This window comes from Asterias rubens, chromosome 22 (assembly GCF_902459465.1).
Source record: "Asterias rubens chromosome 22, eAstRub1.3, whole genome shotgun sequence".
NCBI lineage: Eukaryota > Metazoa > Echinodermata > Asteroidea > Forcipulatida > Asteriidae > Asterias > Asterias rubens.
This window is the reverse complement of record NC_047083.1, coordinates 6,509,348-6,529,496: the sequence shown is the minus strand read 5'-3', so window position 1 is coordinate 6,529,496 and position 20,149 is coordinate 6,509,348. Positions and strand designations below refer to the sequence as shown.

At 39.6% G+C, this 20,149-nt stretch overlaps 1 protein-coding gene across 2 annotated transcripts; it reads right to left on the bottom strand.

Annotated features, from left to right (window-relative positions):
* Positions 1–1,143: 1,143 nt before the first annotated feature.
* Positions 1,144–19,345, bottom strand: LOC117305007 (noelin-like). Of its 2 annotated transcripts, none has more exons than XM_033789686.1 (7): positions 19,252–19,345; positions 11,364–11,479; positions 10,491–10,655; positions 7,216–7,485; positions 6,001–6,250; positions 5,533–5,650; positions 1,144–4,734 (listed from the first exon to the last, which is right to left on the bottom strand). In XM_033789686.1, exons 2-7 carry the CDS (start codon positions 11,445–11,447, stop codon positions 3,993–3,995), a joined length of 1,629 nt encoding a protein of 542 aa, XP_033645577.1. In that variant the 5' UTR covers positions 11,448–11,479; positions 19,252–19,345; the 3' UTR covers positions 1,144–3,992. The 2 variants fall into 2 exon arrangements, with proteins under 2 accessions (XP_033645577.1, XP_033645578.1); XM_033789687.1 differs by having other exon boundaries at positions 11,364–11,497; positions 19,252–19,338.
* Between the last annotated feature and the right edge of the window lie 804 nt (positions 19,346–20,149).

The following is a 20,149-nucleotide window of genomic DNA, read 5'->3' as shown; positions in this document are numbered from 1 at the left end:
GTTAGCTTTTCAGTTGCGCTGAACGAATGCTGTTTTAAATATTGTTTTGACCTCTGAACCTTAACCTTTGACACATTCTTGCATGATAACGTATCAACAAATGGCGCTATACATATGCTACACTGTGGTTCTCTGGTGGCAACCAATTTCTACTATAGGTAAACAAACCACGTTGGTTGGTATGGATGGCCGAATGTTAGCAAAACTAAATCTTTTAAACTGATGTTGTGACAAAATTCAAAATTTCTGCAAACTTTCAATACGAAAAAATACTTCCAAGTTTTGGCTGGTTTGTTGTTTAAACAAAAAGGTACTCACTAATTTGGTACATTTTGTGTTACATTGTTTTGCATCTGCTTTTGCTTTTGTACTAATGGCTTCCCGTACTTTGTTAACATTGTTTGCTAAAACACTGGCTGTAGTTCCAAAGGTCTACTAGAGCCACCGAGCTTCGTGGTCTGCCAACCTGCATACACTAAGTGAGACGTCGTGAGATTCATTGCGTGGGGTGTTATCATTGGTCTCCACTAAACACTACTTTGACTGGCTAGGAGGACAAGCTCGTTTGTGCTTTATCATAATCGACGTTTTGATGTCAACACTTATATTTTTCAGCCGATTCTGAACTGTTTATTCACGTATCACTACAATAGAGCCTCTCAAAAAAGTGTTTTTACTTGATAAGCATAATTAATAATTACAAACAATATTTATATATAAAAGACAACCAGGAACAAGGAGTTTAAAGGTTTTGATAACAGAGTAGTTCCAATTTGGTATACAGCTCTTTTATTCTCAATGAACGAATTAAGCATACTTAATAATTCAAAGCTTAATTTTAAACTAAACAGTTAATTTTCTTCTTTTCCCAAAAAAATGAGGACCCCTCATGCAAAACTGTATTTTCCTTTGCGTAGTCAGGGAGATGGCTACAACCTGTTCCCTGCACATGACATAATATCCCGAAACAGATTGTTTTTGTAAACGCCTCTCTTAATATTTATGCATGACGTCATAATTCTTACCCAAAATTAGGCTATCGGCACACGTCCCCCATCACTTGCAGTGGCTGCGCCCATCGCCTCGTTTTGGATTAATACATATTAAGAGAGGCGTATAAGGAGAGACAAAGACAGGTTTAGGTTAATTATTATATAAGTTTTGCATGCGTTATTTATTTCATCGGTTTGTCTTGCTATGTTGCAAACACCTGACATAAAGTATCAAAGAGTAATCAGATTTTTCATTAAAACAACAAGTCTACTGTACTATTTTGTGTTTTATGTTTTTGAAGTTTTAATGTAGTTATATACAAAAAAGTAAACCAGCTGTAAAAAAAATCATTTCAAGAGGTGGACTCGGTTTTTAGGTATCGCCGAAACTTCAGGGCGAATAATGTCCACGCAGAAGAATGTTATAGGAAAACACAATTGTCTAAGCGTTACTACAGTCATCACACTCATTTTTTTCAATTTTAAGGGGGATACAAATGTGCTACAACTTTCCATTACCGTTGTACTTGAAAATGAAATGTTTCAAAACATGCAGTACACTATATCAAAGCTGCTGTATTTATTTAAACGTAAGTTTTCATTGCCATTAACTTTTAGAGTCATTCCAAACAGCAGTGTTGTATGTCTCCCCATCGGTCTTGGTCTTGGACATGCTGGTCTTGGTTTTGGTCTTCGTCTTGGTTTTGGTCTCGGGTTGGCGGTCTTCACTACAACACAGCCAATCCGCAGCACACTGAAATTCCTTCTTTTTATCTGAAAAAATTTCATCGATTTTCGTGCATGAATATTTAATTAGTAGGGCTTCTGAAATTCTGTCATTTGTTGGCCTTTTCTGAAAAGCCTCAACCAAAATAAAGCAAATTGAAACAAAGAGTCTGTCGTTTTTGAATGAAAAAAATCGGTGCAACTCAAATTTGTAAAAGAGAAATCTGCACGTAAGAAATTGCTTCAAAAGGAATGAAAACAAGTCACAAAAACACGGCAAATTAATCCGTTATGAATGTCGGCAACAGTCCCCAATTAGTATGGATAGATTATTTCATATTATACCCAGAAATGTTAAAAGCGAGACCGGATAGTAGCTAGTCCAGTCAGGAAACAGCACTTTCCACCGTTCGTCCAAAAACTCCCGTTACGAAAAAAAAAACCAGCAACCATTGGACAGCATGGTTTTCATGCACGGTTATTGGCTGACGATGACATTATCGATTGATATGGCAGCCTGCTGTTTTTCGTTGGTATGGTGCCCTGACCTCCAAGCCAGCGTTATAGTAAATAACACAAGAGCCTGTATATAGCATGAGCTGAATGAGCTGAATCTGAGGGTTCAACCAGAGTTCACTTCTATTTCTAGTGAACAACTGTTCTTTGTGAAAATTCCGGCAGCACCATGAGACAATGTCAATTTGTAACGAGAAACTCCTAAAGAAAATAAAAATGCGCTCTCTCTCTCTCAGTCTTAAAGCTAACTAGGAAAAGAGAGTAAGCCTAAAAGTCGCGACTGCAAACTTAACTTTGACCAAAATGTTAATACGTCCAGAGCCGTATATTGGAAGAGTTACGACAATTTGCGATTAGAATCCATTTTGTTCCACAGGAAACGCATGGGCGAACACGGAGTGCTAGATTAGTGTGACCATTGGGTTGTGTTGCATTTTCGAGACAACATGACGCCCAGCAACCACGTGACCAAAGAAAACTGGTCCCTCCATGTCGCAACTCTTCAATACACAGCTCTGCCTACGTCATAACGAATCTTGTTTCTTGAAATCATACCTTATGTTGCCACCCTATTGGTTGACTATTTAACTTATAAGGAGACTTGATAAATTTAGGCTTTGAAGTTGGTACCATTGATGGAGTGCCTCATTGAAACTGGTAAGTCGGGTTCAGGTTTTTTCTGGGCTAATTAGAGAACAATTTCAAACGGCCGACCTTCCAATGATTACAAAAAACGTTTAGTTGTCAGAAACAAATATTTGAATAGTTTTCAGGAGGCTGGGTATTTTCAAGATATTTTCGAATTTTGTTTGTGTCGTTTTGATTATTAAGCAGTTTAGGACTGTAATGGTTTATATTGGAGTTTATTCAGTGGACCCTTACCTGGTAGTATACTGCCACCGCAATAGCTCATGCAGTATTGCATTTTGGGTTTCTCTCTTGACATTGGGTGACAACATGTTCACTATTTACACTGATAAAATAATGATCTTTTTGTTTTTAGTTATTTGAAGTGTTAATAATCGTGACGAGTTGTTTTTTTGTGTTTTAAACTTGTAGGGGTAATTTTTTCATACGATTGCCTTTCTGTGAACTACAGCAGTGCTTACACATTTTCTACACTAATCGACACGGGGTCACGCGTAAACTATGAGTATTGCTGAAATGAAACTTATACTTATTTAACAAAAGGATAATAACTTTAACTTGCTTTTAGCTTCATATGATATAGAATTATTATTATGCTCTTAACTTTAAAGGCCGGCCACAGAAATATATAGTTGTTACATTTTTGTAATAGATGCAGTCGTCATACAACGAGTATCTTACCTCACGTTAAAACATTTTTAAAATGTTTTTTTTTCTCCAAACACTCCAAGCCAAAACTCTGAAAAACGTGCAAGCCCGCGCGACAAAGGAAATGTGACTTCATTAGCGCTATATGATGTGAAAAATAGCGCCTTCAATTGGCCAAAGCTGGAGAACTGTGCACAAACCCATTGGGAAAAGGCGCCAATGACGTCAACTTGCATAAACAATTTTGACTCTCAGCTGAAAAAGCCGCGCGGAGAGGTACATTTTGACTTAAGTTATTTATTACTATTATGCAAATTGTAAGCGTAAAATATTTATTAACCGGTATCTACGATGTATTTTTGGCCATAAAAAGGTAATAGTTGAAATATTGAGATTATCCCGTAGCCGTTGTTTAATCGACACTCGTCGTGGCGGGATGTTGCGTGCTCGTATGTTGGGGCGTCACTCGAAAGTAAGACTGTACACAACAGCATGGCCATTGTCCCAGCCATACAGCAGCTGGTCACGTGGGTTATACTCAATGGATGATAGGCTCCCGTACTTGATGATGAAAGGGACATTGACGAATCCTTCGAAGCCACTGTCAGTGTCCATGAAGAAAGCCACCCTAGAGTCGTACCTCATGGCCCCGTTCAGACAGTAGACCTTCTTGCAGATGATGAAGCAGTTCCCAACGCTATTCTTCGGGTAGGAACTCTCAACTGTACGCTCAAACTCCAAGGTTTCTTCATCCACTTTACTAACGACGAGCATCTCCAGTTCATTACTGTATGTCAGCCACAGTCCAGATTCATCTACGCTCAGGTCCATCTTTGGAACGTCACTTGGACCGGAGTAAGCGATCCGATCAAGGGGTGTATCTGATGCAATGTCCCGCGTACTCACCACGTCGTCTGAGTCGATAGTCATGTTCGAATCCGGTGAAGAGCCCCATGTGATCTTGGACAGTTTCTTGTCTGTACGATAGTGTGTTTCTGTTCTCGTGCGTCCGTAATAGTCATAGCTCGATTTCGTTGTGTACGCCACTCGTTCCTCGGAGTATGCATAGAGGGAGCTGTTGTAGACGATCGCCTCCTTGATGTGTTGGAGATTTTCTCCTTTAATCCAATGGGTTTTAGACCGCTGGAAAGCACCAACACTCATACTGCCTCCAAACTTCACAGTTTGACTTGAGGATGTGAAACTGTCAAAACAGGGAAATATTCGGATACATTTGTATTCTATTGCAAAAATAATACTTAATGTGTACCGCACAATAGATGTTTGTTATTTTGTTTAGTTGGGCATGCGTCCCGTGTCATACTCTACTTCGTCACGGATAATGTTCTGACACTCCCACATTTAATATAGGAAACAAAGTTGTTTAAAATCGCGATTAGATGAGACTTCGGTTCTCATTTTAATACCATTCCAAACAGATCGGCAAGGTTGATTAATACGATAAGGTACCTTTATGGTTTTACGTTTTCAAATAAACACCAAAGAACCAAGAAACTGGATAATTTCATTGAATTCGGTTGCCACCTTTTTAGTCAGGGTTCTGGAAACAAATTTAAAGATTTTCTTGAATGTATTCCAGATGGAGTTGTCTAAAGGGCTGGTAAAATGGTATAACTTTTATAAAAACTTATCGTCCTCTAATATCAATCCGGTACTTAGTCAATGTAAGCATTTTATGTGGAAAGGTTTGCGATAAACCATGTTATGACCATCTCTAATGAGTTGGGGTGGTTCTGAAAAGAACCGTTGGTTTCAATTCAACGTTTCGATCAGTAGGCCCCCTATAGTCTGATCGTTTTCTATCTCCAGAAGACGATCAGACCATACTTATCGAAATGTCGACTTGATACCAACGGTTCTTTTCAGAACCACCCCAACTCATTACATGGTGTTACACCGCAAACCTTTCCATATCCATATCTTATTTCCATCATGAAGTTTCAAATCCTACTCAATTCATGTTTGTTACTTCCATACTTACTTATGATAATACACATAGTCAGGATTCACCTCCGGGTCCCTCATCCACACTCCATATTGATTCAGACTTCCTCGTACAGTGTAAGGCTCTGAAATGGAGACTAGTCTTCCACAGCTATCTGTACAGAGGAGAATACACAGTTTTATGCAATGATGCAGTAATCACAGCCGCTTAGTCTTCGTTCCAGACGTCTATAATTATTTCACTAATGCTTCAGGGATCACCATTAAATAAATTTGAATGATTTATACCAGCACATCCTACTCCTTATATTTCAGTCTGTTTTTCGCCTTCGTTAAAATCCGCTATATATTGGAAGTAGTTAATTTGAGTAAAATTAGTTTTAATAACCACTTGCCACTGGCTCAATCTTCCGTTTGATAAGCTCCACCGAACTGGAAGCGCTCATCGAATGTCATCAGTTGCTTATTCTGATACAAATTACATGATGTGTAGTCAGTTATTTACTTTGTTTTGCCATCTCTGGCCATCTTTCCGGCAGTGCTTGACCACCGACTGAGCCCTGTCTGGTGCCTGGACTCACAGTTGCTGTTCCTACGGTAGGAGTGGGGTGATGTGCACCACCACCCGTCTGCTGCCCCGCGTTGCAAGTTCTAAGCTGACCAGATAACTCAGTGATTCGACGCTGCATGCCGTCTAAGTCATCGTTGTTTTCAAACTCCATCATAGCATCCACAACAGTGCTGATGGATGAAACCTATAGAAAAGTGCAACAATGGGTGCGTTCGTTTCGCTTCCCTGGGTCGACCACTGTGTGTGGTGCGGGTTTTTTCTAGGACGAACGTGGGTAATTATCTGCACACGTTCGTCCTGGAAAAAGAAAACGCCACACACCGGGGTCGACCCAGGGAAGCTAAACGAACGCACCCAATATGGGACTTTTGGGACGCTTCATGGCAGCAGACTTACCAGGTAAATTCCATTGATCTTGGTAATTTGCGCGTGCTCAGAACTACGTAAACAATGGATATTTACCTAGTAAGTCTGCTGCCACCTAGCGTTCTATAGACCCCTATTACCAACACAAATATTATTATAGTTTTCACCGGAAAATTTCAACAACAAAAGTTGTTCATTTTAAAGGGAGGGTATATCCTTTGGTAATTACTCCAAAAATGTAATGGGTCAATTCCCATAGGATCAAGTATCCGGGTTGATTCTGACCCGGTAGTGAGTTTTTAGACTGATGCTTAAATTGTAATTCGTTTCAACGAAACTGAAAAAGCTGTTGCTGATAATGGCCGATAAAACCTATAATAAAATCATAACAAACTGATATCCGAGTATCTGAATATTTTCCGGAATTAGCTGAGAGATGAGTACGAAGAGGACCAGACACGTTTATCGGGTAATTTTGAAGCAAAATCTCGGATTTTGTGGATTTTCTGGCCGGTGTTGCACCTCAAAAATTCCATCTTGAACCTAGATCTGGGACAGTTGACTCTGAATTTAGTACGGGGTAAGAGACCCATTAACCCGTCGATGACCCGTTCGAAAGTGAAACCATGGTCCCATTCCGGACCGGAACCTTGTGTTTTAAATCCAGTATCCTGCTGAACCTTGATTCTACCCGGTTTTAGAAATGTGTTGAACTTCACAAAATTTGTTTAAACCTTCTTTTTTTTAAGTGCAATTTTTTTTTTTTTGCTATTTGATATTTACGTCTGTCATAATGGCCCGAATTCTCTGCACTTGTTCGTCATCTGTCTGGATCCCTTGCCACTGTTGTAATGTGTACAGAGCAGAGGCCATGCCGCGAACATTCTGGCGTACTCCCTCAATCTCGGCCCGGGTGATCAGCAGTTGCCCACCCTCCATTAAGTTGAATTTCTCAGTAGCTTCGGCAAGGTTGTCCTGGAAGGTAATGATGAGCTCGGATTGCAAGGTTGCCTTCTCGTACAATTGAGTAACATTAAGTGTCAAGTTGTTTATCTAAGAAAAACAAAAAGAGCGTTGATTACAAAGTTGCCACAAACGGAGTGTTGGTTTCTTACGAAAGCTTAGTGTGGGACTTTTAAACAAATAACGATCCTCTTGAAAAGGCTGTCATCCCTGGACTATCTCTCACTTTTATTTTGTTCGAGTAGATTTTTCTTTAATTCTTTAAAATTCGCCGAAATGATTGTTCAAAAAGTCAATCTTTATTATAAATAGTAATAATAAAATGGATTTATAACGCGCACTTCTCCAGAAACCCGATCAAGGCGCCACTACACAAAATGAAATCAGTATACAAAACAAAATCAAGAATAAAGATAATTTAACTTATACCCAATGGAAGTTATTTGTAGTTCCCACTTGAAGTTGTTGAGTGAAGTTGTTTTGCGAAGTGAGACAGGGAGCTTATTCAGGGGCAGCGGTCTCCGTAACGAATTGTTCAAGACCTTGGCTCTACCAGCAAGTGAGATCCAGCAGACCGTAGGGCACGGCTGCTGTGCTTAGATGAGATAAGTTCACATACGATACTGTGGGACTTGTCCATGCAGAACTTTGAACACAAGGAGGCAGATTTTGAAGTGGTAAACTAAAGGTTAAATGTCCCATTTTTTCACATTTTTGGAAGATTGTCTGTCTGGCAGAAGCTGGCAGCCGATCAAGCTTCGGTACTTTTTGTTCAAAGGTACTGGACACGTTTGGAAATTGTTAAAGACCAGCTGTAACAGGGCAGAGGTAATTAAAAAGTCTATAAGTGAACTGAGAAAGCTCTATTACATACACACTCTAACTATGATGTGTACACTGGGAGGGCACAAAGACCGATCTATCTTTTACACACTTTAACAACGAGTACACTCGGAAACCCGTAATCAAACCAACCAAATTTACAATCTTACCTATTATAGCTACAGTATGTCACAACCAACCAATCGGGGTTGTTGTTGCAACCGAGGAAGAAACCAACACTGCAGAAATAAATTTGCACTCAAGCCAATCAAGATTATATTTACAAAATTTTACAAATTTATTTACAAAACAATTCTGCTCTCTGAGTTCCTTTCAGTGGCCACACCTCAAAAAACCCAATAAATTCAACTTCCAAAATTCACTCATTCCAAACCTTAAATTGAGTCAACCCGACTCTTAAACTTGTGAGTTACAGTTACTGGCTTCAAGTAACCTTAACTCGCCAGTAGTTTATTCAAGTTTCTACGCCTTGCATCACCTCGATCTCAAGTTCCAACTTCTCAATAATTTCAACAATATATCTCCGGTACTTTGCAAATTCTCAATAATTCAACAATATCTCCAATACTTTGCAACTTCTCAATAATTCAACCATATATCACAGTACTTGGCAACTTCTCTACAATCCAACAATTATTTAACAAACTGTCTACTCTAAGGTTCACATCACTCCTTAGGCTCGTTAATTCTCCTGAGTCTACAATATCATAGTTCCTCAATGGTCGTGAGAAGTGTACTGTTCATTGGATGTTCATCTGTGCATTCTGTGTTTCCTGCTCTAGAAAACCCTGCCATCGGTTAAGTTCCAACTCCACTCTAGTGATGAAAATGTTGGCGTGACGGTCCCATGTGATTTATCATGTCATCAGGGGCGTCCGATCAGTCACTCCCGGACTTTAAAAGTCGGGTGGATAAGGGCCATCTATAATAATTAAATATGAACCAAAACTGTACAAGAACAAGGTCGCTAACATTATGGGATGGTATCGGCACGCTTTCCAATAAAACAATGAAAAATTATCAAACTTGCAATTCTCCGCTTTTGGACCAACAATTCCTTTAAACAAAAATGCTTTTACAAAGTGCTTTATATTGAATGAAAAATACTACTTCAATCCAATGGGTTCCTCCATAAACATAATTAAAAGTAACTTACGATTTGTCGAGCTCAGTCCTCCTCTGTGCCTCACCAGAACTTAACATCTGTGCTGTAGCAACGCAAGCAGAACTCTAAATGCATGGCCTCAACTTCCTACACATCACCCCACTCACTTCAGAACTGGTACTCTGCACACCACTTCACTTTCTCCCATTCATATACACCACCACCACTATCTACACTCAAGCATACCAGTGAAATTCTCAAGACATTCCTGAGAGCCAACGCCCCAAGGAAAACAAAGGACCGCCCCTAACAAAAAGCCTTTGTGCTTGCATTGCAAGTTCTACTGCTGCACAGTAGCACTTGCGCACCTGTCCAAACTATTACCAACATTTCAACACAGTAGCTGTAGCCGCTGCACAGTACAGTATAGCCAGTAGCGCTTGCCCCAGCAGTTGCACAGTAGCAGCTCGCGTTAATAGCACTATTTACAACAGCAAATCATGGCCCTATATTTTAGTGTACCACAAAATATACAAAACAACTATTTCCAACTGCTTCCATTAGTCAACCTGTGACACAGTACATGATACCAAAAGATCAAAGACTGCAGTATTATATTCTCAATTGGTGCCGGCAGATACCAATATATGCATAACATAGCAAATCTGTGAAAATTTTGACTCATCAATTGGTCATCGACGCTGCAGCACAGTAATGAAAGAAATAACCTTGTTGCAATACTTTGTGTGCTTTGAGATGCATAACAAAAAGGCTTCAAATGAGGCCTTTCATTATTTGAGTGAGAAGTTACCTCACATTGTGTTACTATCAACAGCTCTCAATTGCTCGTTACCAAGTAAGTTTTTATAATGTATATCGATGGTGTCTAGTGCTTTTAATCCACCATCACACTTAGCAAACACTGACTATGGGCATACTGTGATTCTGCGAAAATGAAGCTTTACCTAGACTTGGTTCAGTCGATGATCGTGGCTTTTAGTCGGTCTGATAGCCGTTACAAACAGCGCCCTCTTGTAATCAACCTCTGTCGCAAGTTAGGACGCGTGATAACGAATAATGTGGGGGCGTTTTTCGTGGGCAGAAGATTAACCGCGATCTAACACTTGAAATCAAGTCTAAGCTTTACCTGATGTTGAATCTGTCGTAGTTGCTCGGAGTTGTTATTTATTTGGTAGTCCGTACAAACCACGGGGAATGGTGTTTTGATCGAGCATTGGCAGGCTCTGCCCTCGGCTTGACCCTGGGTCAGTTGGAAGTCATTCACGTCAGATGAAGCCGTGGGCAATGTCGTCTAAATAGAAAGAATTAACTGATTTATTCAAGTGTTATCCATTGTCAGATAAACAACATTAGCTTCTGCAAACTTACCAACCAAAAGGACCTGTAGTGGTATAAATGCAAACTAAATCATAGCTTTATTGCCTGACGTTTCGACGTTGTGCAGGCCTAATGTATCATAAGTAGGTCGTGTGGTCAAACCAGCCCCTTCCCTTGACCCCGCCCCTGTCTCCACATTCATTGTTTACTCCTTGTTATTATTCCACACTGCATATTATAGTTTATGCCCAAACAGTTAAAATATTGAGGCCCTGCGATTTGACAAATAACACTAACAGGCTGGCGATCTAACGATTTTGTGAGCTGGTGTCCTAACACTCGTCGTGTAACTCGTTAAATTGCTAATTGATTTGCATTGAATGCCTTTGAAGAAAAAAAAGTGCTTTTATTTGTTAGACAACAGATATTATTTTTGGTTTGACCCTTACAAGGATGCGTATTGACACTGTAAGTACAGTACTTTCCCGAGTTCTGTTGAAAATGTAAAGTGCAAATATTAATTACTCGGGTTGGATTTTAACCCACGACTTTTGCAATTCTAGAGCAGTACTGTTTTACCATGGTTTTACTAAATAGAGCTGTGTCTTTAGAGCAGTGTCTTGTTTCCAACCAACAAAACAACAGTCTATGTCTATACCATTGGATTCATACAAATGATTACCTGAGCGTCCGCAAAGTGAAGATGGCATGCCAGGAAAGCCATCAGCAGAACACTCTTAGTCCAGAACATGTTTATCACCGCCATCTTGGATTAAGAAAACAGCTTCCCCAATTCCACTAGAGTAAAATAAGACACTTGGTGTGGAAGAGAAAATGCATTTACATTTACTTTGGTCAATAAACTTAAAGTCACCTGGAAGTGGTATTTTTCAAAATAAAGCTTTTGTCACTAATATATGTGTTTTGATGAGTGAAATGTGAATAAACAGTTAACTAAGGTTTAAAAAAATCAGTTCTTATGTTATTTACAAATTTAAGAGTAGACCCCGACCCGAAAGGGCACTGTTCGTGACGTCAATCGAGGCAGACTTTGCCTGTAATGCGTAGAGTAAACACAATTGCAAAGTACATGTACGGACCAAGTCGTGAGTTTGTACGTTTAAAAAAAAAAACATGTAATTTGCACGTGTGTTTACTATACGCATTGCAGGCAAAGTCTGCCTCGATTGACGTCACAAAAGGGGTAGGCGGAGTCAGCCCCCAAACATCTTTATATATTTTTTAAACATATAAATCGTGACAAACAATTACTAAAAAAATTGTTTAATTGTTCGTAAGCATATACTCTTATGTTTGAAAGAAAAAAATTCTATTGCCAGGTGACTTTAAAGAAACACGTTGCCTTGGATCGGTCTAGTTGGTATTTGAAAAGCATATGTAACAGTTTGTTATAGAATGCATATGGTTTTCTTTTTACCTCGTCGACAAACACGGCCGGCCATTTATGGGAGTCAAATTTTTGACTCCCATTAATGGCCGACCGTGTTAGTTCGCAAAGTAAAAGGAAAACCACGCAATTTCGAGGCAAATGTGTGTGGATGATTGTATTATACTTTTTAAACATCTTTCTAACCACGTGCATCTTATAGCAAACGGTTACAAACGCTTTTCAAAGACCAACTCGACCGATCCAAGGCAAAGTGTTCCTTTAATAGATGAGCAGTTATTCTGCCACGGGCGCGGGTCAGCAGCCCTGCTTTAACTGGTTTGTGCACATAGAGTTATATATAAGAACTAGAGAGCGCACTGGCCTAAATACGCGCCCCGGTGTGGCGGTTTCAGTCTTCCGCCGTGTTCAGTTTTCCGGGTGACGTAGTCGGACATATCAGCACGTTGTTCGAACGGTTTCAGCTTTCCGGCGTGTTCAGTTTTCCGGGTGACCTGTCAGATACCGCCGCGGGTACCCTGGCGAGTACTGTAGCTCTCTCAGCAGTGACCCCCAAATTGTTTATATTACGATTCTTTTCTGTGTAGTCACATAATCTCTTGCACTATCTTTACATGTATTCATGGGTACAACTTTAGGCAGGTCACACTCTGCTTGCATAAAAAACAACTCATACGATCCACGCGTTTGCCGCTAGTTGTACTCGACTCGTGAACGCCGCCATGACAGCTACCGGAGGGTAATGGATGACTCAATACGGCACTAAAAATGGACTACTTTCGCTTGCTGTGCGCAGGCATCGCATGACGTAATGCTACCGTATTTGGTCATTCGGAAAACTGAACACAGCGGAAAGTTGAAACCGCCACACCGGCATGCGCTTATGCCGCCATTTTCTAAGTTGACAAAACAGCTATCTCACAGCGTGTGTTTGTGCGGCCATTTTGTAAGTTGAACAAACAGCATCGCGTTAGCGTTCAATTAAAAAAACCTCAAACGTGTATTTCATATTCAACGCGCGTACAGAATGGCGCGCTCGTCATCTTGCGGTCCCGTGGCGTTTGTGCACGAAGCATCTTATTCTTATATTTAACTCTATGTTTGTGCATGATCAAAAAAAGCCCTATGTTTTGAAGGAATTACATGGAGATAACAGATGTGAGTTGTCAGATGGAAGGTTTTTTTGTGGTAGCTTCATTCTTTAATGAAGCTTTTCCATAATGCTATTTATATAAACCACAACCTTTCGCCCTGAAAATCTGGGGTGTTAAATTGGTATCTATGAATGTGACAATGACTTAACTGTGTTAAAAGTATTTCCGTTACTCTATACACTTGGTGAGGTAAACACTATGCCAGTGTTGTATAATTAAAGATACACAGAGAATCAATTGAACACTCCAGTTTTTACAGTTCGGGACCTCACTACAAAACGTTGTGACAGTTATAATAGTTAGTATTAAAGCATTCGACATTATTATTATAGGTACCTTGGCGTCCGGTTCGGATTTGTGCACTACCGGGCTTTGCCTCACAAGAAACTTAAAGTTCAAAGTGTGACAGCAAAACAGTTTCGTTATCCTGAGAATTGCACGCCTGGAAAATTACCCACGTGAGAAATTGTGTAAACTAGGGTTGTTAAAGTTCCTCAAGGTTGTTGCTGGATTAGCTGCCATCTTGGAAGGTGATTCGTTTATGTCAACACAGCATGACATTTAACCTACATACATAGACTGTGCACTATATATTCATGAGCGGTTAAGAAAGTAGTGCCACGGTGATTTAATTTGTTAAAGGGAAGATACACCTTTGGTAATTGTCAAAGAACAGTCTTCTCACCAGGGCCCAATTTCATGGCTCTGCTTACCGCCGAATTCTGCGCTTACGATCGCGATTCCCCGCTTACGTGCGAGCGCCGAATTTCGTAACGTGGAGTACGCACGCGCAGAAGCCAAAATTCACCGCTTACCCGTGAAATACGCTTGCCGAAAACACAGAATGCCCTGCTTCCGTAAGCGCCGATTCTGTGCTTACGGTATGCAGAGCCATGATGTATCCCAACATAAGCATACAATAACAAGCCTGTGAAAATTTGAGCTCAATAGACCGATCCATTAAGCCCCGCCCCATTGCGTATTGACCAATCACAACGCAACGAAGGTCCGACACTAAGGCCGGATCCGAATTGGCGGCTACGGCCACGGCTACGGCCGGATCGCCGCGTCATCATGCATTGAAGTATAGGACGCCCTTAGCAACACCCCTGGCAACGGTCGTAGCCGCAGCCGTAGCCACCAATTCGGACACGGCTTAAGGTCCGACCTGCGTGCGCGTCTGCTTGGCGCGCGCGGCAGAGTTGTGCAGAAAGGCATTGGAGAGCCCCATGTATTCTTGCTCACACGTGCGTCGTGGGCGGAGCCTACTGGATCGGTCTATTGGTCATCTGAGTTGCGAGAAAACGATGAGAGAAAAAACCCTTGATGGACGCTTAAGTGTGCTTTCAGATAGGAATAAAAGACATCTGGCTATGATAGAAGTCTTTTATTATTTTAGTGAGAAAGAACCTCTTCCTCAAAATCTAAGCTATTTCACAGGGAGCCATTTCTCACAATGTTTTATACTATCAACAGCTCTCCAATGCTCGTTAATACCAAGTCAGTTTTAAGTTAATATTTGTTTTGAGTAATTACCAAACGTGTACCTTCCCTTTAAATAAATATACACAATTAATCAATTTAACACTCCAGTTTTCACAGTTCGAGACCACACTACAAAACGTCATGACAGATGAAACAGTTAGTATACGCACACAATGTGCGACAACATTATTATAGGTACCTTGGCGTCCGGTTCGGATTTGTGCACTACCGGGCTTTGTCTCACAAGAAACTTAAAGTTCAAAGTGTGACAGCAAAACAGTTTCGTTATCCTGAGAATTGCACGCCTGGAAAATTACCCACGTGAGAAATTGTGTAAACGAGGGTTGCTAAAGTTCCTCAAGGTTCTTGCTGGATAAGCTGCCATCTTGGAAGGTGATTCGTTTATGTGAATACAGCATGACATTTAACCTACATACTTAGACTGTGCACTATATATTCATGAGCGGTTAAGAAAGTAGTGCCACGGTGATTTAATTTGTTAAATAAATATACACAATTAATCAATTTAGCACTCCTGTTTTCACAGTTCGGGACCACACTACAAAACGTCGTGACAGCTGAAATAGTTTTACGCACTATGTTCGGCAACCTAATTTAGGTACCTTGGCGTCCGGTTCGGATTTGTGCAGGTACCAGACTTTGTTTCACACTGAACTTACAGTTCAAAGTGTGACAGCAAAACAGTTTCGTTTATATCCTGAAAATTGCACGCCTGGAAAATTCCCCACATGAGAAATTGTGTGTAAATTAGGGTCCATGCCTAAGTTCCTTAAAGTCACCTGGAAACAGATTTGTTTTTCTTTCAAACATAAGAGTATATGCTTACGAACAATAAAACAACTTTTTTAGTAATTGTTTGTGATTTATATGTTTAAAAATATATAAAGTTGTTTGGGGGCTGACTCCGCCTACCCCTTTTGTGACGTCAATCGAGGCAGACTTTGCCTGCAATGCGTATAGTAAACACACGTGCAAATTACATGTTTTTTTTTTTAAACGTACAAACTCACGACTTGGTCCGTACATGTACTTTGCAATTGTGTTTACTCTACGCATTACAGGCAAAGTTTGCCTCGATTGACGTCACGAACAGCGCCCTCTCGGGTCGGGGTCTACTCTTAAACTTGTAAATAACGTAAGAACTGATTTTTTAAAACCTTAGTTAACTGTTTATTCACATTCCACTCATCAAAACACATAATACTAGAGACAAAAGCTTTATTTTGAAAAAATACCACTTCCAGGTGACTTTAAGGCTGGTGCTGGTTGTGCATATAAATGGTTTAATTATAAAAGCCTATACTTGGCAAAAGGGAATGTGTCTCGTCTATGGCAGACAAGAAGACGAATAGAGCACTGAACGAAATATCGAATTGTGTATAGGTTTTCTCGGTCAATTTCAGCGATTGAGCAGCCAATTTAACCACAAAGCTATTCTATTTCGCGCGAAATCGAATACTACTGAAAAAAGTCATTCGACTTCGTTTTATGATTATAGTCAAATGTTATGTTACGTCATTCGATTTAGCAAAATAATCATTCAATTTAACAATTCATCAATGCAGCATTCAAACTCGCAACGCTACTTGAGGCGTCTGTGTCAGGAAAAAGAATGTCGACACGCTAAATTGAACAGAGTGCTAAAGGATTTGACTTGACTGAAAACGAAATTGAAGACCGAATTCTGAATTTGAAACGCAGTAACAACTGGAGAGGCAAACGTCTTTAACTCGAACGCATGAAGTTGAAATTGGCTGCTCAGTTTCTGAATTCGACCGAGAAAACCTATATTAATAAAGGCACTGGACACCTGTGGTCATTGACAAAGAACAGAATTCTCACTTGGTGTATCTCAACGTATGCATAAAATAACAAATCTGTGATCATTTAGGCTCAATTGGTTGTCGAAGTTAAAAGAAAAACAATGAAAGAAAACACACCCTTGTTGCGAAGTGTGTGTGCCTTGATGAGATGCCTGAAAAGGGGTTCAGACCTGAAGTCTTTGTCAGGTTAGAAATTGCCTCTTTCTCAAATACTTACTCCCAAAGGGAGTCATTTCTAAAAATGTCAACAGCTCTACGCTGCTAATTACCATGTACGTTTTAGGCTTTTATAATTTGAGTAATTACCAAAAGTGTCAAGTGCCTTTAACTACCGGTCCCTTCTAAGAACAACAGTACCTCGTGAGAGAGTTCATTTAAACGGTGTCTCCGCAAACCTTTCTGGACTTCCAACTATTAAGTGTCTAAATCCAATTACATTATCGACATGACTAAGAATACCTTAACATGTAACACAGTTTGGCTGGTTTTTAAGAGTTAAATGAACACGTTCCCTTGGATCGGACAAGTTGGTCTATAAAAAGCGTTTGAAACCGTTTGTTATGAAATGTATACTATACAGTTAGAAAGATGTTTTAAAAGTAGAATATAATGATCCACACAAGTATCACTCAAAATTGCACGGTTTTCTTTTTACGTCGCGAACTATCACGGTCGGCCATTTATGGGAGTCAAAATTTTGACTCCCATAAATGGCCGACCGTGTTATTGGACGAGGTAAAAAGAAAACCACGCAATTTAGAGGCATATTTGTGTAGATCATTGTATTCTACTTTTACATCATCTTTCTAACCATTATGCATTTTATAACAAACGGTCGCAAAACGCTTTTCAAAGACCAACTCGACCGATCCAAGGCAACGTGTTCCTTTAAGTTTATCCATATTTAAATAGATGGTATGAAGAAAGTGTACCTCTCCTTCAAGAAGTCTACTAGTTCAAGAAGACTACTACATCTGTTAAACAACATGCAAATCGTAATGTGTGTCCTATCTAGCACAATGCACATGCCACTCCTCTTTGCTTCAAATATAAACTTCTAAAGCTGGGAGATTTTGTTAACGTCCAAATTGCCATTCATGGCTTTGATTATATAAATAATTAGATCCAAGTTCATCTTCGTGTAATTTCCTTGCTACAAGACAAGATAACCTTATCCGTCTTGCTGTTATCTGTAGAGTGGATTTGGTTTCTTCCAATTATCGTAAACTTCTACCTTAATTTGTTAACTCCTTTCCGGTTAACTTATAAATTAAACCTGATATATATAAGAAGGTCATTCATGTTCTAAATCAGCATGTCATTATCAATTCGATTTCTTTATATTATAGGCTAATAGTGAAGTCTTTTTGATATGGTAATAGTTGGCAGTATGTATTTTCACATACAATTAGTAGGCCTATAAGTTATGAAACAATCGCAATCTGGATACTTTCATCAGTTACATTGACTTCTGGTCAAAGAGAGAGTAACTTTCAAAGTTTTACTTTCAAACTGTGTCTAATGTCTCCTAGGACTAGCACCAGGCTTCTTATCATCTTGCCTTGCAAACCGCCACGCTAAAGCTTCTGATACCATACGCCTATAAACCGAACACCCAACCATCATAACACTCTCATCTGCTCACAACCAGGGCCCAATTTCATAGAGCTGCTAAGCACAAAAATTTGCTTAGCATGAAATTTCTCCCTTGGCATGGTTGGCTTGCGTAAAGCGTTCGCCTCTCACCAAGGTGACCTCGGTTCGATTCCCGGTCGGGGCCATACATTTTTATTTGAGTTGAGTTGTGCGTTAGTTCTCTGCTGTGCCACAAGGGTTTTCCCAGACTATCCGGTTTTCCTCCCTCAGCAAAAAATCAAACACTTTCGATCTTGGCTGTGCTCCGTGGTCATAATGGGTTGATGTGGCTGGCAGCTTAATGCGCCCTTGCATGCCTGCTTCTCGAACACGTTGTAGCCGCGCTCTTCGCAGTTCAGCTCTAGCTGCGAGTAAGGATGATTAGCCCCCAAAAATTTATTTATTTATCAAAACAGGATTACCAACCGAATTTCCTCGTGATTTTCAGGATAATCAGACAACAGCTGAATACCAGTTACGAGCAATAAGCGACAAATGTAAATTTGGTTAGTAATCCTGGTTTTTTTTAAGGAAGAAATTTCATGCTAAGCAAATTTGTGTGCTTAGCAGCTCTATGAAATTGGGCCCAGAACTTGTTCTTTATTGCTACGTGAATATGGAACAACCTCCCATTAACGCCTCAGAAAAATCTTTGCCATTTGTTCATAAAATCTCCAAAACTTATTAGTGTCAGATGTTATTTATTGTAGTTTGGTTCCTATGGTTTTGTTCTTTTCAGCACATTGATCTCGATGAATAGGCGCTTTACAAAGGTTGTATGGGTACTCCACTACAGGAGGGGGTTAAACTTGTATCATCGTTATTACATTTTTCATAAACAATTACTGTTGTTGATTTTTGTTTAAACTGTGCAAATGGAAATACACAAAATAAACAAACTACCAAACACTTATTGTCATCGCATACTAAATTAAAAAGCGTAGGATGTCATATCCCTTCGAAGCATGTATAGATTTTCAACCGTTTATTGTTCCTGGTTTATTTATCTTCAAAAGCTACACTATCAATTTAATTTTTACTTACCTATAAATGTAATTCGCATGAGCTGCGAATACTTGACTTGTGCAGCAGGAACTTGTCCTCCGAATGCAGAGACCGTTGATAGCTAACTACCACGTATCTGGGCGTCCGCTCTGTGTCCCAGGGCCGTGACTTTCCAATATCCGTTTCAGAAGGAAGTTAAGTGTTGCAATCCTACAATTTTTATTGGGATTGCGTGCCTTAAAAAAAAACAAGCTATAAGAAATTTTATGTTTCAAAGTATTGTATTTATTCAGTATGTACTTTAAGGTAAAACGAGTGATTTCGATCTGACAAAGCATTTATTTAAGTTAATGTTTGTAGCATGATCAAAATCGCTCTATGCAAGAAGTTAAGTTGACATTAAACCTTCAAACACAACACCTTATTCTTATTTTGATTGTTCTTTAATCTGTTTGCAAACATTAGACATCTTACTGTAATGTCAGGCCATGTGAGTTTTTATGCTAACAGTTATTTTGAGTGACTACCAAAAGTGTTATACAGTGCCTTTGAGTGTTCTTATCAATCATAAAGAAAACACATTTTTATGCAAACACAACACAAATACAAGTAGGCCCTAGGTCTTCTAAGAAAGATGAGTCAGTTTAAAATGAGCATCAAAGTATTTATGCAAACACAACACAAATACAAGTAGGCCCTAGGCCTTCTAAGAAAGATGAGTCAGTTTAAAATGAGCATCAAAGTATTTATGCAAACACAACACAAATACAAGTAGGCCCTAGGTCTTCTAAGAAAGATGAGTCAGTTTAAAATGAGCATCAAAGTATTTATGCAAACACAACACAAATACAAGTAGGCCCTAGGTCTTCTAAGAAAGATGAGTCAGTTTAAAATGAGCAACAAAGTATTTATGCAAACACAACACAAATACAAGTAG

Coding starts and splice junctions, on each gene's coding strand:
- LOC117305007 (XM_033789686.1), bottom strand. CDS start 11,447: ATGGCGGTGATAAACATGTTCTGGACTAAGAGTGTTCTGCTGATGGCT. Junction 10,656..11,363: donor TTCACTTTGCGGACGCTCAG/GTAATCATTTGT, acceptor CTTTCTATTTAG/ACGACATTGCCCACGGCTTC. Junction 4,735..5,532: donor GACTATGTGTATTATCATAA/GTAAGTATGGAA, acceptor CTGTTTTGACAG/TTTCACATCCTCAAGTCAAA.